We start from the raw sequence: 15,372 nt of genomic DNA, 5'->3' as shown, positions 1-15,372 counted from the left end.
TCAGACCAAATGCAGAATTTTGAGTTGCCGGGAAACTGTAGGTCAGGTGGGCTGCAACATGAAAAACTAATACAGCAGTGTCTCCCAGGTTGGGACAGCGGTATATTTCTCCCTGCAGAAAAAGAAGAGGATGTAAGAGTGAACAGAACTTGGAAAGGGACCCATGACTCAGCCAACAAGTTCCCTTTGTTGGTGCCCCTCAGGAGACAAATCTAAGAAAACCCAAACACATAAACTGGGTCTTAGATTATCTGTGCTAATAGCTTCCTCCATTCACAAGGATAATCAAAGTTAAACTTGTGTTTCTTTTCATCTTTTTGAGGAGAAAATTATTTCCTCTAGGTTTGAATGTTCAGAGTACACAAAATTAGATTCCCTTTCCTAAAACGAGATCATTAAGTAGAAAGCTATTAAAAGGATGTGCATAATCCCTGAGAGTTCATTAGTTAACCTGCTATTTAAAATCTCTCCCCCCAAGATCTCTTGAATCAAATTTTCTATGATTAAATATCAACACTCTGAGCACTTTAAAGCTTCCAGATTTCATGTTTAGACCCCATACTGCTTTTCTATATGCAAACCCCAGAAATAACTTTTAAAAATTTCTACCCAAACTACTTGGTCTCATAATTTACCTACTTTTTACCTTTTATTGATGTGTTGGCTTCACTATCTTAAATTCTGTAACAATTTTGTTCTTTTTCTACAGGCAGAATTCACAGCCATGCGGGAGCAGTATATGCGAGGTGGAGAGGGATTCATCATCTGTTACTCTGTCACTGACCGCCAGTCATTCCAGGAAGCTGCCAAGTTTAAAGAGCTCATTTTTCAAGTCCGCCACACCTATGAAATTCCCTTGGTGCTGGTGGGTAACAAAATTGACCTAGAACAGTTCCGCCAGGTGAGTGCCAAAATTTTTTTTCAGTTTGCTTTTAACTCTGAGAGTACGTAATACCAAGTATGCCTGCTCTCCAAGGTTCATACTGAGAATTATGAGAAAGAAATGACGCATGTGATTTTCTAAAAAAAAAAAAAAAAAAAATCTTTTAAAATCTCTGGTGGATTGTGTTAGCCACTACAATATATCCCATCCCACATGCTACTTTGCAGTATCTTTATTCCATCAGGATGATGGAATCCTCCTGTCTGTTTTTCCCACTCCTTAGATTTGGGCTGGCCCTATGATTTGTTTTGGGCAGTAGAGTATAGTAGAGATGATGCTGTGTACCTATAGAGGTAGAGTCATAAGAATCTGCAGATTCTACCTTTGCCACTTAAAATGCTTGCTCTTGAGATCCAGCTACCATGTAAAGACCAATGTAATCATTAGAGAGATCCATGTGAACAAAGCAACATCCAGCTTCACCGCAGTTCCTGCCAAGGCACCACATATGTGGGCAAAGCTACTTATCATGTTCTAGAACCAGCTACCATCTGACTATAACTTTATAAGATAACCTAGTCAATCCATATGGAAGAGAGACAACTCTCAGCTGAGCCTGGTCTGGGTTTCTGATCCACAAAATCATAGGCAAATAAAATAGAGTTGTTTAAACCACCATATTTTAGAGTAATTTTTCATGCAGTGATGGATAATCAAAATAGGACTCCTCCTACCTTCCAGAAGCTACCTTCAGAAGCTACTACTTTTCAGGTTGAATAAGAAACACCTTCCATATACCATAAATCTGCTTCAAGCTGCCCCTACTGTATCATTGTGATCCTCAGTTCCTTTCTCCAAACGAACAAAATTGACAATACAGAAACTATGGCTAGCTTCTGATAATGCAGAAACCACAGACTGCAATCCTTTACCAGATTTCATGTGGTTCATTATAATTTATTCTTACCTGATCAGACACTCTCAGGGCCTGATGGGCAAACTGATGGCCTCATCTCTACAGGGTAATGATACTTCAGTTGTCCTCAGTACTCCTAAAGAGATTAAATGACCAAAACCTAGTTCAGGGGCCAGGCAAATCATCTCACAATTCTATTGTCATGACTCACTTTGTATAAAGTTAAATTACTAAGTCATGCAAAACAAATTTTTGTAAATTGAATTACCTAAATTGAATGGTTTAGTTATAATTTTAGATACTTTATCTTTATTTAAACTGCCCTTAAATTTGAGCTGGATTTTAATAGTTTGTGTGTTTCCAATTAATAATTTTTATTCTTCTTAAAGTAACCTCGTAAATTCTTTTTCTAAGGCTAGAATCTTCACTGAAACAGTTTACTCCTACTTTAAGTGTTAAATATATTTGTATTTTTGTATCAGATGACTTTTAAGTTTTCTCAAGTGAAAATATCTCATGTGGAGCCAATGCTTATAAATCTATTTTTAATACAGAAACAAAATTTCTACGATTTCGTGCAGTACATTTTTGTAGCGGCATTTTTTGTATATCTGACTTGAAAATCTAAGCATCCTAAAGTGGCAGCTGACTATTTTTTAGGAGCTATAATATTTGTCTCCTCTGTACCTGTTCTTCTGCATTGCTTTATTTTTTTCCCCCAAAGTAGTGTTTAGTATGACATGGTTACATTTCTATGAGATAGGAATTCAAGTTTATCTCACCAGTGAAATATGAATCTCTTCTGTGATACTTGACAAAAAGGAAAGAAAAAAAGAGAGGTATAGGTCTAGTGGTGAACTCTTCAGATACTCCTCTGAAGAGTGGGGAGGTTCTAGGTTTTTTTTTAATTTTTATTTTCTTTTAGGACTTGTGGGAAATGACATGTGGGAGCACCCTGAGATGCAAATATACCATCAGTGATTACATGACCACATTTAACTGTACTTCTCAGAATTTCTAGGAAACATAAACCTTTAATTGAATGCCAGTCAAGAGAGCTACAAGTGACTCTTGTAAGCTAGTACATTTGAGAACATGAGGGAAACATCTTCAGGCAAAAGTTAATCACATTGTCTGTAGAATGATTTCTCTCCATGATTCCAGCACTGGCTGGCATTTGCTTTCCTCTCCCCATCCTGGCTCTGCTTCTGCTTTCCCAGGATCAAAGGTGTTCAACAGATACCCAGACTCAGCCTGGGTAATTGCAGATTAGCAGTGATGTGACTCACAGGCATCACAAACATCACTGAAACAAATAACAAAAATAGTATTAAGCTGAGTAATTTAGCAGATTTGACATACTTTCCCTTTTAGATAAAAGCAAGTAAACAAGATAGTCATAGAAAGTGCAAAAACCATGAAAACTCAAATTACAATCTTTTTAAAACTGCTCATGTACCAATGTCTCCAATAATGAAGTGTTGATATGCAAATTTGGCTTCTGGCTGTGGTGTTTGTGATAGAAATAATTGTTCCTATAATTGTAGAGTGGTTTTTCCTTTTCAAAATGCTTTCAATTCTCACTTTATTTTAATCCTGTAACTGCCCCGTGTAGTTGTAAGGCAAGCAGTTGATGGATGAGGATATTCGAGAAGTAAGTATACTGATAGAAATTGATTTTAATAAAATACTGCTGTTAGTGACAAATTTAAGACTAAAACCCTGATCACATGCACTCTTTTTCTTACATCAGTCTTTAAAGGATAGGTCTCCATTTTAGTTTTGGGTTTTTTCCACATTTTCCCCCCAAAACAAAGATGTTGACACCTGCATCATCTATAGCTCAAAGGAGTTTTGTGAAGAGTCCTAGAGTGATAATGTTAAACTCTGGAAGCTTCTGAAGGAAATGATGCTAGTGCTTATGTTCAGTGTTAGGAGGCAGAGAAGCAGGGTTTTTACTTGACAGCTCTTCTTCCTCATAGAAAGTGGTTGAAAGGGAAGTGCTGATGGTAACAGCTGCTTCTTATCATGCTTGTGTGGTAGAGTGGGTGGCTACATTTTGAATCCATCTTGGTGAATTCCAAGTCCCTTTTTACCAAGAAAAAGAAACATGTTTTGTTGCCTGATGTCCTTCATCATAAATGACGTCTTTAAGAAAATATATTGAAGCGCTCTGTTTAACTTTGAGTATTTTCTCTGAGAACAATATTCATTTTGACACTGATCCTGATGATGCATTTAGTATTGCAACACTCAGTGCCAGGCATTTAGGACACATAATTTTATTTCATGTTTACCATAAGGCCACAAAGTAGGCTCCTTTATGGTACCTATTTACCTATGAGTTTTCTGAAACTTCAATACATTCAGTGAATTGCTCAAGGTCACATAGCTAGTTAGGGCTGTGAGAACATGTCCACTGTCTCTGATTTGAAATCTCACTATTTTATAATTTGGGCCTGCAAACCATTATTGTTTTTCATGAAATTTGTTATATTCATTTCAGGATCTTAGCATGCTCCTGAGAGGATAGAAGATAAACAATTGCATTTTACTGGAGCAGGAAGGAGCAGAACAATAGCTCTTTGGAGGTGGAGTGAGGAGCTCCAGGGCAAGGAGCTGGACAAGGCAGTAATAGCCAGAGTTGGGAAGAATGTGAGGAAAATTAAGGGCAAGAAAATGGTGCTCAAAACTACTGAAAGGCACTGTTCTCTAATCAGGGGCACCATCTTGTCCTGAGTCCAGCCAGACTATTCTAAAGCCCTTTTTAAAGTCCTAGGCTACAATAGGTCCCTGAGCTTGCGTGGCCTTTCTCCCTATTGGGTCTTCTGCTGTCACACTGGGGAGTGGAAAGTAATAATTTCTGCCTTTTTTCTGTTTTTGCAAAATTCTACAGAGTAAAAATGGTGCTATAAATGGAGTGAGTCCCAAAGATCTGAAAGCTGGGTTAGGAAAGTTTTACATCTGTTGTAGACCACAAACTGTTTTATCCTGAAGGTAGACCATGACAAACCTTTCAGTGCTGACAGTCTAATTGCAGCTTAATACTCAGTTTGAAGTCTTGAAACTCAGCTTTCCACAGCCTAACTCTTCGAATGCAGATCTGGAAACATGAAAGACCTTATTCTTCAGTTATCTACCTAGTGAAAATAGTTCAACTCCTTTATTGAGAGGGGCATATGAAAGCTGTAGAGATCAGAAATTTCTGTGTTAAGAAAAACATCTATTTAGAGTTTTTGTCAAGCATGTACTTCCCTTGGCAGAGCGGTGGCAGTTTGGGGACACAGTAAAGGAATGAGTAAGCCAGTCTCTGTCCTCAAGGACTTTCTCTTCTGAAAGGATCAATGCATGTGATGTACAACATTGTATTAAACAACAGAACTAAATGTTGAATGATATGACACATGCATAAGTGCAATTGTTGTTGAAAACCAGGAAAAATCAATGTTGGCAACATTTTGAGGAAGGAAGATGCTGAATGGAGTGGCATCCTGACCAGGTAGGAAGTAGCAGGTGAATGATGACAGTCCTTCGGGGAAGGAACAACAAAAGTAGGTGTAGAGAATAGGAAATGTGAACCAGGGCTGTGAGTGTGCACAAGACATGGAGTGTTGAGGAGGAGAGGTTGGGAAGACCAGCCTGCCTGGCACATGTATATCAAGCATCCTCAGGATAATTTGATAGATAGGGCCTACCTTGAAGACACACTTGGTCAAACACAAAGCATAAATATGTACCAGAGCATGTTGGATATGTTATAATGCAGTAGTTGCAAATGCTATTCAAGTTTTTAAAAGTGCAAAAGAGTAATACTTCATCTTTAATCAGCATATTAGATAATTCATACAAACACATTTTTCCAAATGATGAGGGTTTTTTTGTGGGAAAAGAGTTTTGATAATTCATGCAATATAATGGGAATACACATTTAAATTTGACAATTATCTAGCCTTACTTATCCTTTCCATAGCATCTTCTTGATAGGCTATTTCATTTCATTACACATCCAAATATATTAACTCCAATTAAAATGGAAAAAAAGCTTAGAATTTGATGTAATTTATCTAGATGGGTAAGTTTTGAAACTAGAATTTGAACCCAGATCAGTTTTCTGATCCTTACATAACTTTTTTTGCTGAAACTATTTTTTAATCCAATTTATTTACCAAATATTTAGTAATTACTCAATAGGTAACCGGCACGTTTTTAGAATCTGGTTGTTCTGGAGTGAACATGACAAATTCAAACTTAAGAAGAATCTGAAATTATAGTAAGGGAGACAGATAATGATCAATTTGTGCATGTATGTACCAACTACACACTACAAAAATGGTGTCGTGAGTAAAATTATATGCAAATTTATTTATATTTATTTATAATTATAATTACAAATATATTTATATTTATATATTTATACATAAATACACACATGGGAAGAAAATTCTTTCAAATATTTGAGCAGAGGTGTGGCACGAATGAGTTTTCATTGTCCATCTAGTTGATGGAGGAGGGCAAGAATGGAAGCAGGAATACCAATCAGGAGATTTAGTCATCAGGATGAAGGATGATGGCAGCTTGGGTAAAAGCAATGGACTATTCATGAATTCCATACTCATGCAGCACGCTGACAGGATGACAGGTGACAAAATTACAGTGAAGTTTGGAGACCTTTCATGTATGGACAAACTGCTTCATTATTCAGTGGTACCAGAGGGCACTGTTGCATTGTCACACAACACAGTGGGTGTCCATGATTAGACTCCTCAAGACAAAGTGAAGACCTATATTTAGCAAATACATTTTAGAAAATAACAAAGTATATCATCAAAAGAACCAGGTAGTCCTGAGCTTGAATATTCACTGAGACAATCACTGTGTCCTTGGACGCATGAGTGGCAAACTCAAGATGAACACCCAAATTCTCCTTCAAAAAAGTATATCCCTCCCAGCACAGAGACAGGAGGCATAGTCAGTAGATCACTTCAGCTGTCAGATGCTTCAGGGTCATTCTCAGTAACAAAGCCTCCTTGACTGAGGTCCTACCCTTCCCAGGGATACCCACTTGCAATGAGGCGTGGGCAAAAATTTCCAGCCATTGCAATCCAGTGGGACACTGCGACAAGCCAATCTTGCTCCAGATCCCCATGCCGGTTTGGCAAAGACTCCGTTGGCTTGCATTGTCATTGACCTTCTCCCTGTATCCAATCCAGCTTCCTACTCCTTCCTTCACAAGCGTTGATCTCTAACCAGTACCGTGTGCTACAAAATCCCTCTCAGTGTCTGCTTCTGTAGAATGGGGATAATATTACTTTCACAGGTTTTTAGGTAGTAGATGAGATAATGTCATTAGATTAGCACAGTCTTTGGTACAAACTAGGGACTTAATAAATACGAGGTACTACCATCCTTATCCCTCACCTGGATTGTTTATTCTTTGGGTTATTCTAACAGGTTTCACAATTTACACCCTACCAAATCAAATATTTAGGTATTGTGTCAAAAGGAAAGGTGATTAAAACTGGGAGAAGGCCCAGTGAATTTTTTAACTGCAATGTATAGGCTTCAGTGCACAGATTTTGCAAAATGTATTTTGAAATTATTTTCCTACTTTTCAAATGTGGAACAGAGTAGCCATCTTGAAGTAACTGAATTTTGAACAAAGCTTTGGAGGAATCAATGTTAGGAATTTCTGTTAGATCATGAGCTAAGTCAAACTGAGTAAAAAATGACAATAAATGAGAAAGACCTAAAATGATGTTTTGCCATTTTAGAAAAGTTAATTTTTCCATGTACGGACAGCCTCATCCTGAATGAGGATGAATCTGTATCACCTAGAAACATTGTGGGAAACACAAATTCTCAGCCTCTATCCTAATCCTCGTAAATCAGAAACAATGGGAAGAAGGCACAGAAATCTATTTGAACAAATGGGGTGATTCTGCAGCAAGCTAGAGAGCCACAGGGCTAGAAGGAATATAGATGGAAAGACATGAGATCATTTATACTTCAGACTCCATAAGAGAGAATCTAGACCCTATAAGCCTTTTTAAAGTCTTAGATATTGGAGACCTGAAAGAAAAACACACATGCTCTTTTTGTCACACACGCACATATGTACATAGACACATAAAAAATAAAAATTTTAAAAACTGATACAAAAAGAACAGTGATGAAAATATCCTAAATTAAATCCACTTCTCCATTCAAATATGTCGTAAGAAAATCTAAATTTTACTGCATATATTGTGCACCTGTGACTAAATGGCTTCCCATTTGGCAGTTTCACGTTTCATTGGAACAGAGGTTGTGTCTCCTCAGTTTGAAGTGACATAACTGTTTGCTTCCCTTCCTTATTTAAATGGTGTTACAGTGAATTGTTTGGTTTTCATGGATCATTGGCCACATTTGTAAAATTGACAAGTCAGTGGAAGTATATAGAAAAGCTTCTTTTTAAGGAAAGGAGGAAAGAAAAGCTTTATGGGGAATCAGATTGGAGCTTTGAAATGAAATCCCAGATACAAAGTTGTTCATATCTCTTAAAAATTTTCAGACCAATCCCTTAACTTTCTCAAAAGAAATACTGAGTAGGTGAAGTTTTAAAATTCTTATTATTCTATTTGAGATTTCTGCCCTCCTTGCCCTTTCCTAGGTATCCTGGTATAGCCAAACTCTGACATTTGTGATAATATTAGTTCTCAGGCTTCTGGTTGTATTGAAAACAAACAGACAAACAAAAAACCCTCAGTGTGTTTGTGCAGCTATAAGTATAGGTATCATAGAGACCAAGACGATCCTGTAAATCCAAAAGAATGATATTTATAGGTTGAATTACAAAAACAGGTTCTCCTTGTTATCTGAAAGTACAGTGTTCCTATAAAACCTTTTTGTAAACTGAAAGGACATAAAGCAAAGAAGTAAAGAGTATTTTGTAAAAGTGAAAATCATCGTTAGATTTCATTTTGATGAAAATAATCTGAAAATCAGATACTAACGTAGGTCTTAGTAAAGGCAAGTTTTCTGAAGTGAACTTTTCAGTAGCAAAGGAAACCCATATTCTGAAAGAGGAACACTTCCTGTTTGCACACTGGGAACTCTTACCCTTCATCCAAACATATGTTTGGGAAATTACATAATCATCTTGCTTTTATACTTGTTTTGAGAGGGACGCGTGGGGGCTCACGCGGTTAGATGTCCGAATTGGGCTGTCCGAATTGGGCTTAGGTCATGATCTTGCAGTTTGTGAGCTTGAGCCCCACATCGGGCTCTGTGCTGACAGCTCAGAGCCTGGAGGCTGCTTCAGATTCTGTGTCTCCCGCTCTCTCTGCCCTTCTCCTGCTCGTGCTCTGTCTCTCTCTCTCTCTCTCTCTCTCTCAAAAATAAATAAAAAATATTTAAAAATGTGTTTTGAGATAATTATACAGAACAGGAGGTTACAAGCAAATGTGTAAAGACCCGTGCACCTTTCTCTTAGCATCCCAAGTACTATTTTCTTACATAACTATAAAATATCAAAACCAAGAACTTGATATTTGTTCAATGCATAGAGAATATTGAATTTCACCAGTTATAACACACTCATCTGGGCGTATATTTGTATAATTATACGCAGTTTTATCACCCATGTAGCCTGTATAACCACCACCACAATCAAGATACCCTGTTGTACCATTACCTTAAGACTCCCTCATGTTACTCCTTTACAGCCATACCCATTCGCTACTCACCCCAATTTCTAACCCCCAGCAACCATCAGTCCACCAGTCCATTCTCCATCTCTGCACACATGGTTTATTTCTTGATTGTTACACATGGAAATCACCCAGTATGCGTCCTTTTGAGATTGGCTGTTTTCATTCAGCACTATATCCTGAAGTACATCCAAGTTTTGTTTATCAATAATGTGTTCCTTTTTATTACTGAATAACATTCAGTTTGGATATAACTACAGTTTGTTCATCCATTCACCCTTTAAAGACATTTGGGTAGTTTCCAGTTTTCATTTATTATAAATAAAGCTGCTATGAACATTTATGTACAAATTCCTGCATGAACTCAAGTCTATAATTCCTTGGGATAAAGGCCCAAGAGTGAAATTTCTGGGTCTTAGGATGCATCTATTTTTAGTTTTGAAAGGAGATGTCAACATATTTTCCGGAGTGTCTGTACTTACTTTACATTCTCGCCCTTGCCAGCATTAGATGTTATCACTATTTTTCATTTTAGACATTCTGTTAGGTGTATAGTGGTATCCCATTATGGTTTTAATTTGCATTTCTCCAATGACTAATAATAGTAGACATCTTTTCATGTGTTTATTTGCCATCTGTATAGCCTCTTCAGTGAAATGTCTGTGCATGTCCTTTGACTATTTTATAATTGGGTTATTCCTTTTTTTATTTTTTTTAATTTTTATTTATTTATTTTTTTAGTATTAAGCATTGAGGAACTCTTTGTAAACTCAAGATTCAAGGCCTTTGTCAGATATATGATTTGCAAATATTTTCCCCCAGTCTGTAATTTGCCTTTTGTTCTTTTAACAAGCTCTTTTGCAGGAAAAATTTTAATTTTGTTGAAGTCCATTCTTTACTTAAAAGAATTATGATTTTGGTATCAAATCAAAGAATACCACTTAGTTCTAGGTCTCAAAGATTTTCACCTATGTCCTTTTCTTGAAGTTTTATGTTTTACATTTACGAGCATGATCTATCTTGAATTATTGCTTGTATAAAATGTGTATTATTATTATTATCTTATTATTATTATTATTATTATTATTATTATTATTATTATTTGCTTTGTTGTTTTGGTTTGTTTTGGATATCTAATTGCTGTAGTACCATTTACTGAAAAGGCTACCTCTTCTCTACTGAAATGCTTCAGCAAATGATCCCATTTTTTCTTTTGGTCTATATTCTCTTTGTTCAGATTGAGTACATTCTATTGATCTGTTTTTAAGTTAAATAATTCTATTCTAATTCTAGAGAGAGATTGAGTGCGAGTGGGGGAGTGGCAGAGAGAGAGGGAGCACAGAATCTGAAGCACAGAAGTCACATATAGGTGGGATAAGGGTTATGGTAGATTCTTCCCAGTCTGTGTCAAACACCCTTAGTAGGTCCCTGCTTTTGAGCTTTTTGTTTGTTTTTCTCAAAATGCATATGATAATTTTATCCTTTGTACTCAATTGTTCTGATAGTCTGTGGAGTAAATTCCAACGCCTGATCCCATCTAAACACAGTCCTTGCGCACCTCTCTCATGCCAACTTCTCATGCCTTGAATTTTAAACCATAAGCATACTAAACCATTTGTTCAGTGAACATCACACACTAGTGTGCCCTTCTTGTTGTGACTTCTCCACTTGCTAGTGTCTCTGCACTGTTCACACTGGATCCATTTTGTGTACATCTGCCCACACAGCTTGTCTGTGCACTTAATGGAAGGAGGAACTAGTTTATACTAAATGAAAAAAAAAAATCAGAAGAAAGATGTTTAAAAAGAATAGGCAAAGAAATACTTGGTGTTTTTTTTTTTTTTTTTTCCTTACTGGACACAAACTGAGGGAAGATGGAGACAAAGTTTGAGATAATTCCATGGAACATCACCATCCTAAGAAAAGGTGATTCAAAAATATGTGTGTACATCCTTTAAAGCACCAATGCTAAGTATGATGCTGGATATGTTGAGAGAGACCAGGCAGAAAGCTACGTCTCTTGGTCCAATCCTTGAGTGTAATATAAGGAAACAGGAATAATTGGAAATACTGCATTGTTTTCAGTAGTGTTTGTCCTAATGAGGAGACAAAGCCATTTTTGTAATAAACAGATAAAATCTGGGGCCAGAAAAGACAGGTTTTGAAATGCAGTGTTCTATACACAGCAATTAATGATGTATATCCTCTGCTTCCAATCTATCAGTAATACTACAAAATGAGAATAATCTGCAATTAAAATGACCATGAGGAGCAGCAGGGGAGAGGCTGGATAGAACATGGTTTTTCTCTAAGAAACCAATAATGTCAGAAGCATCGTTGGAATGTCTTAAGTATAGCATGCTACTATTTAAATTAAGATTTATACTTTTCTTATATTTTTTTAGATACAAAAGATCAAGGAATAAAGATATATAATCAAAGATGACATTTCTTAGGAAATTCATGCAGTAATGACATTAATGTAATATGATTTCAGCACTTTTATGGTTCTATTTTGCTGTATATTCAGTATATGTGTCTGTATAAAAAATGAGACATTATGAGACAGGATAGGTTTGGTTTTTATTTTGAGAATAAAAGAGAACTTGTATTATTTGGTTCTTGCCTGATGGAAAATAGAGTCATAATAATGGACAGAGCATATAACTGAATATGTAATGTGCGTTCAGGCTGGCTGGCTGTTCTCAACCACAGAACACCTCTCTCCCTGCTTGCTTATTGAACTTGGTATTCAGTATTAGGGAGTGCAAACTTTCATTCCAAGAGAGACAGGCTTAAAATGAAAATGCTCCTGGAATAGGCAGATATATATATGTATATCAGAATATGTATCTGCCTATATACACGTAAATGTGTGTGTATATGTTTATCTCAGTTATTTTTGTTTAATAAAAGGATAAATATTGCTTATAAATGTATGTTCTTTTTCCTCAGTCTTTATCCCTAGTTCTGGGTTCTAGAGCAAGCCTCCTTACCTGTTACCTGCTCTCTAATCACCAATACATGTTTCTGTATATTTACAAACCCTGTGTAGTTAGAAATAACAGGTATTATAATTTTGCCTATTTGTATATATTTAAATACATCATATGTATACCCACACATATTCGTACATGTAAGTATACAAGTCTACCTGTGTATCTATTCAGGCAACTTGTTCTTGTTTCACACACGGTTATTATTTTGATATATATGTTGATATATATATAAACCTAGTTTATGCATTTTAATGGGTTGCATAATCAATTAATACATTGAAATTTATATTGACCTATTGTAAAATGCTTCCACCAGGTTTTTCACATTACTAGCAATGCTGCCACAAACATTTCTTTGCACATTCATTCAACAACATGTGCAAAAAGAACCTTAGCAGACATGGCTGAAGTGAAACTGAACTGGGTGAAGGCATGCAAATTTATAGGTTACTGGGTATTGAGGGTATTGACAAATCGCTTTCCAAAATAATTGTACCAATTTACACACCCTCTAGAATATATTAAAAATCATTTTCTGCATCCTAGTTATTGGGTTTTACATTTTTGTCAGTCTAACTAGTGTGAAAATCTGTCATCACTTTGCTTTGATTTCCATTCTCCTGATTGCCAATTAGGTGGGGGAACTTTTTCATGTACCTTTTTTGTATCCTCCTATGAGTTATCTTTTTACACTTTGCCACATGTTTGTTGTTACCTACCCTTTGTATATGAATTAATAGGAGTTACTTACATATTCTGGTGAATTTTGTTTTTATGTTTTATGTGCACATATACATACATATGTACATACATACATCCATTCTATCACTTCCTTTTTTCACTTTAAGTTTTCTTTGTGAGTTGCATTTTGAGATTTGGCTAACAATGTCTTCTTTAGCAAGACAGAGCTGGTATTGCTGGTCAATCTATTACATAAATTTCATAATTGTTTTCTTTACTATATCAAATACTAAAGAGATCTGACAAGTACATACTAAGACTGAAGATCTGTCCACTTTTTCTTGTAATTTGGTTAGACTGTGTCCTATATAGGATGATTTTCTTAAAAGCACATGGGTATATAACTGTTGGATCTCCCAGATTCCTTCTTTTTTTTAATCAATGAAATAAGAAAGACTTTATTTTTTTTGGGGCGCCTGGGTGGCGCAGTCGGTTAAGCGTCCGACTTCAGCCAGGTCACGATCTCGCAGTCCATGAGTTCGAGCCCCGCGTCAGGCTCTGGGCTGATGGCTTAGAGCCTGGAGCCTGTTTCTGATTCTGTGTCTCCCTCTCTCTCTGCCCCTCCCCTGTTCATGCTCTGTCTCTCTCTGTCCCAAAAATAAATAAACGTTGAAAAAAAAAATTAAAAAAAAAAAAAGACTTTATTTTTATAAATTCACCAGAATGCATTGTAAACTTTAGTCCTGCTCTGGTCCAAATTACTTTTGAAGAAAAAATTAATTCTAGTATAGTTTAAATGTAGTATTGTATTAGTTTTAGGCATACAATATGGTGATTCAACAACTCTATACATTACTCAGTGCTCATCAGGATAAGAGTACTCCTAATCCCCTTCACTTGTTTCACCCATCTCTGTACCCACCTCCACTCTGGTAACCATCAGTTTGCTCTCTATAATAAAGAATCTGTTTATTGATTTCTCTTTTTTTCCTTTATTCATTTGTTTCTTCTATTAGGGTATTTGTCTTTCTTTGACCAACTCCACTCAGGATTATACCTTTTAGGTCCGTCCATGTTGTTGCAAATGGCAAGATTTCATTCTTTATGGTTGAGTAAAATCCCATTGTGTATCTATATACCATAGCTTCCTTATCCATTTATCTATCAGTGGACACTTAGGATGCTTCCATAATTTGGCTACTATAAATAATGTTGGAATAAACAAAGGAGTGTACATATCTTTTTGAATTGTGTTTTTGTGTTCTTTGGGTAAATACCAAGTAGTGGAATTACTGGATTTTATGGTAATTCTATTCTTTTTTTTTTAATTTTTTTTAATGTTTATTTATTTTTGAGACAGAGAGAGACAGAGCATGAACGGGGGAGGGTCAGAGAAAGAGGGAGACACAGAATCCGAAGCAGGCTCCAGGCTCTGAGCTGTCAGCACAGAGCCCGACGCGGGGCTCGAACTCACCGACCGTGAGATCATGACCTGAGCCGAAGTCGGATGCTTAACCGACTGAGCCACCCAGGCGCCCCTATGGTAATTCTATTCTTAATTTTTTAAGGGACCTCCATACTGTTTTCCACAGTGGCTGCACCAATTTGCATTCCCACCAACAGTACACAAGGGTTCCTTTTTCTCCACAACCTTGTCAACACTGGTTGTTTTTTTGTTTTTGAGTTTAGCCATTCTGACAGGTGGGATCTCGTTATGGTTTAGATTTGCATTACCCTGATGATTAGTGATGTGAGCATTTTTTCATGTGTGTGTTGGTCATCTATATGTTTTCTTTGGTGAAATGTGTATTTATGTCCTCTACCCATTTTTAAATTGGATTATCTGGGGGTTTTTGCACGTGTTGTGTAACATTTTTATGTATTTTGAATATTAACCCTTTATTGGGTATGTCATGTGCAAATATTTTTCCACCATTCAGTAGGTTGTCATTGGTTTTGTTGATTATTTCTTTTGCTATGCAGAAGTGTTTTATTTTGATGTAGTCCCAGTTGTTTAATTTTGCTTGCCTCAGGAGATATATGTGAAAAATGTTGGGCAATGTCAGAGAAATTACTCCCAGTGCCCTCTTCTAGGAGTTTTATGGTTTCAGGTCTCAGATTTAGGTTTTTTTTTTTCAAATTTTTGTTCAGGTTCTAGTTAGTTAACATACAGTGCAATATTGGGGTGCCTGGGTGGCTCGGTCA

General features: G+C 36.4%; 1 protein-coding gene across 2 annotated transcripts in view; it reads left to right on the top strand.

Moving 5' to 3' along the window:
- Positions 1-15,372, top strand: part of RIT2 (Ras like without CAAX 2) — a 381,117-nt gene that overhangs the window by 193,251 nt on the left and 172,494 nt on the right. For both annotated transcript variants that reach the window (XM_045456780.1, XM_045456781.1), the window contains exon 4: positions 710-901. In XM_045456780.1, coding sequence (XP_045312736.1) covers positions 710-901 — 192 coding nt within the window. The remainder of the gene's footprint in view (positions 1-709; positions 902-15,372) is intronic.

The sequence above is a fragment of the Leopardus geoffroyi genome, chromosome D3 (genome assembly GCF_018350155.1).
Source record: "Leopardus geoffroyi isolate Oge1 chromosome D3, O.geoffroyi_Oge1_pat1.0, whole genome shotgun sequence".
NCBI lineage: Eukaryota > Metazoa > Chordata > Mammalia > Carnivora > Felidae > Leopardus > Leopardus geoffroyi.
This window is presented reverse-complemented; position numbering and strand designations above follow the sequence as displayed.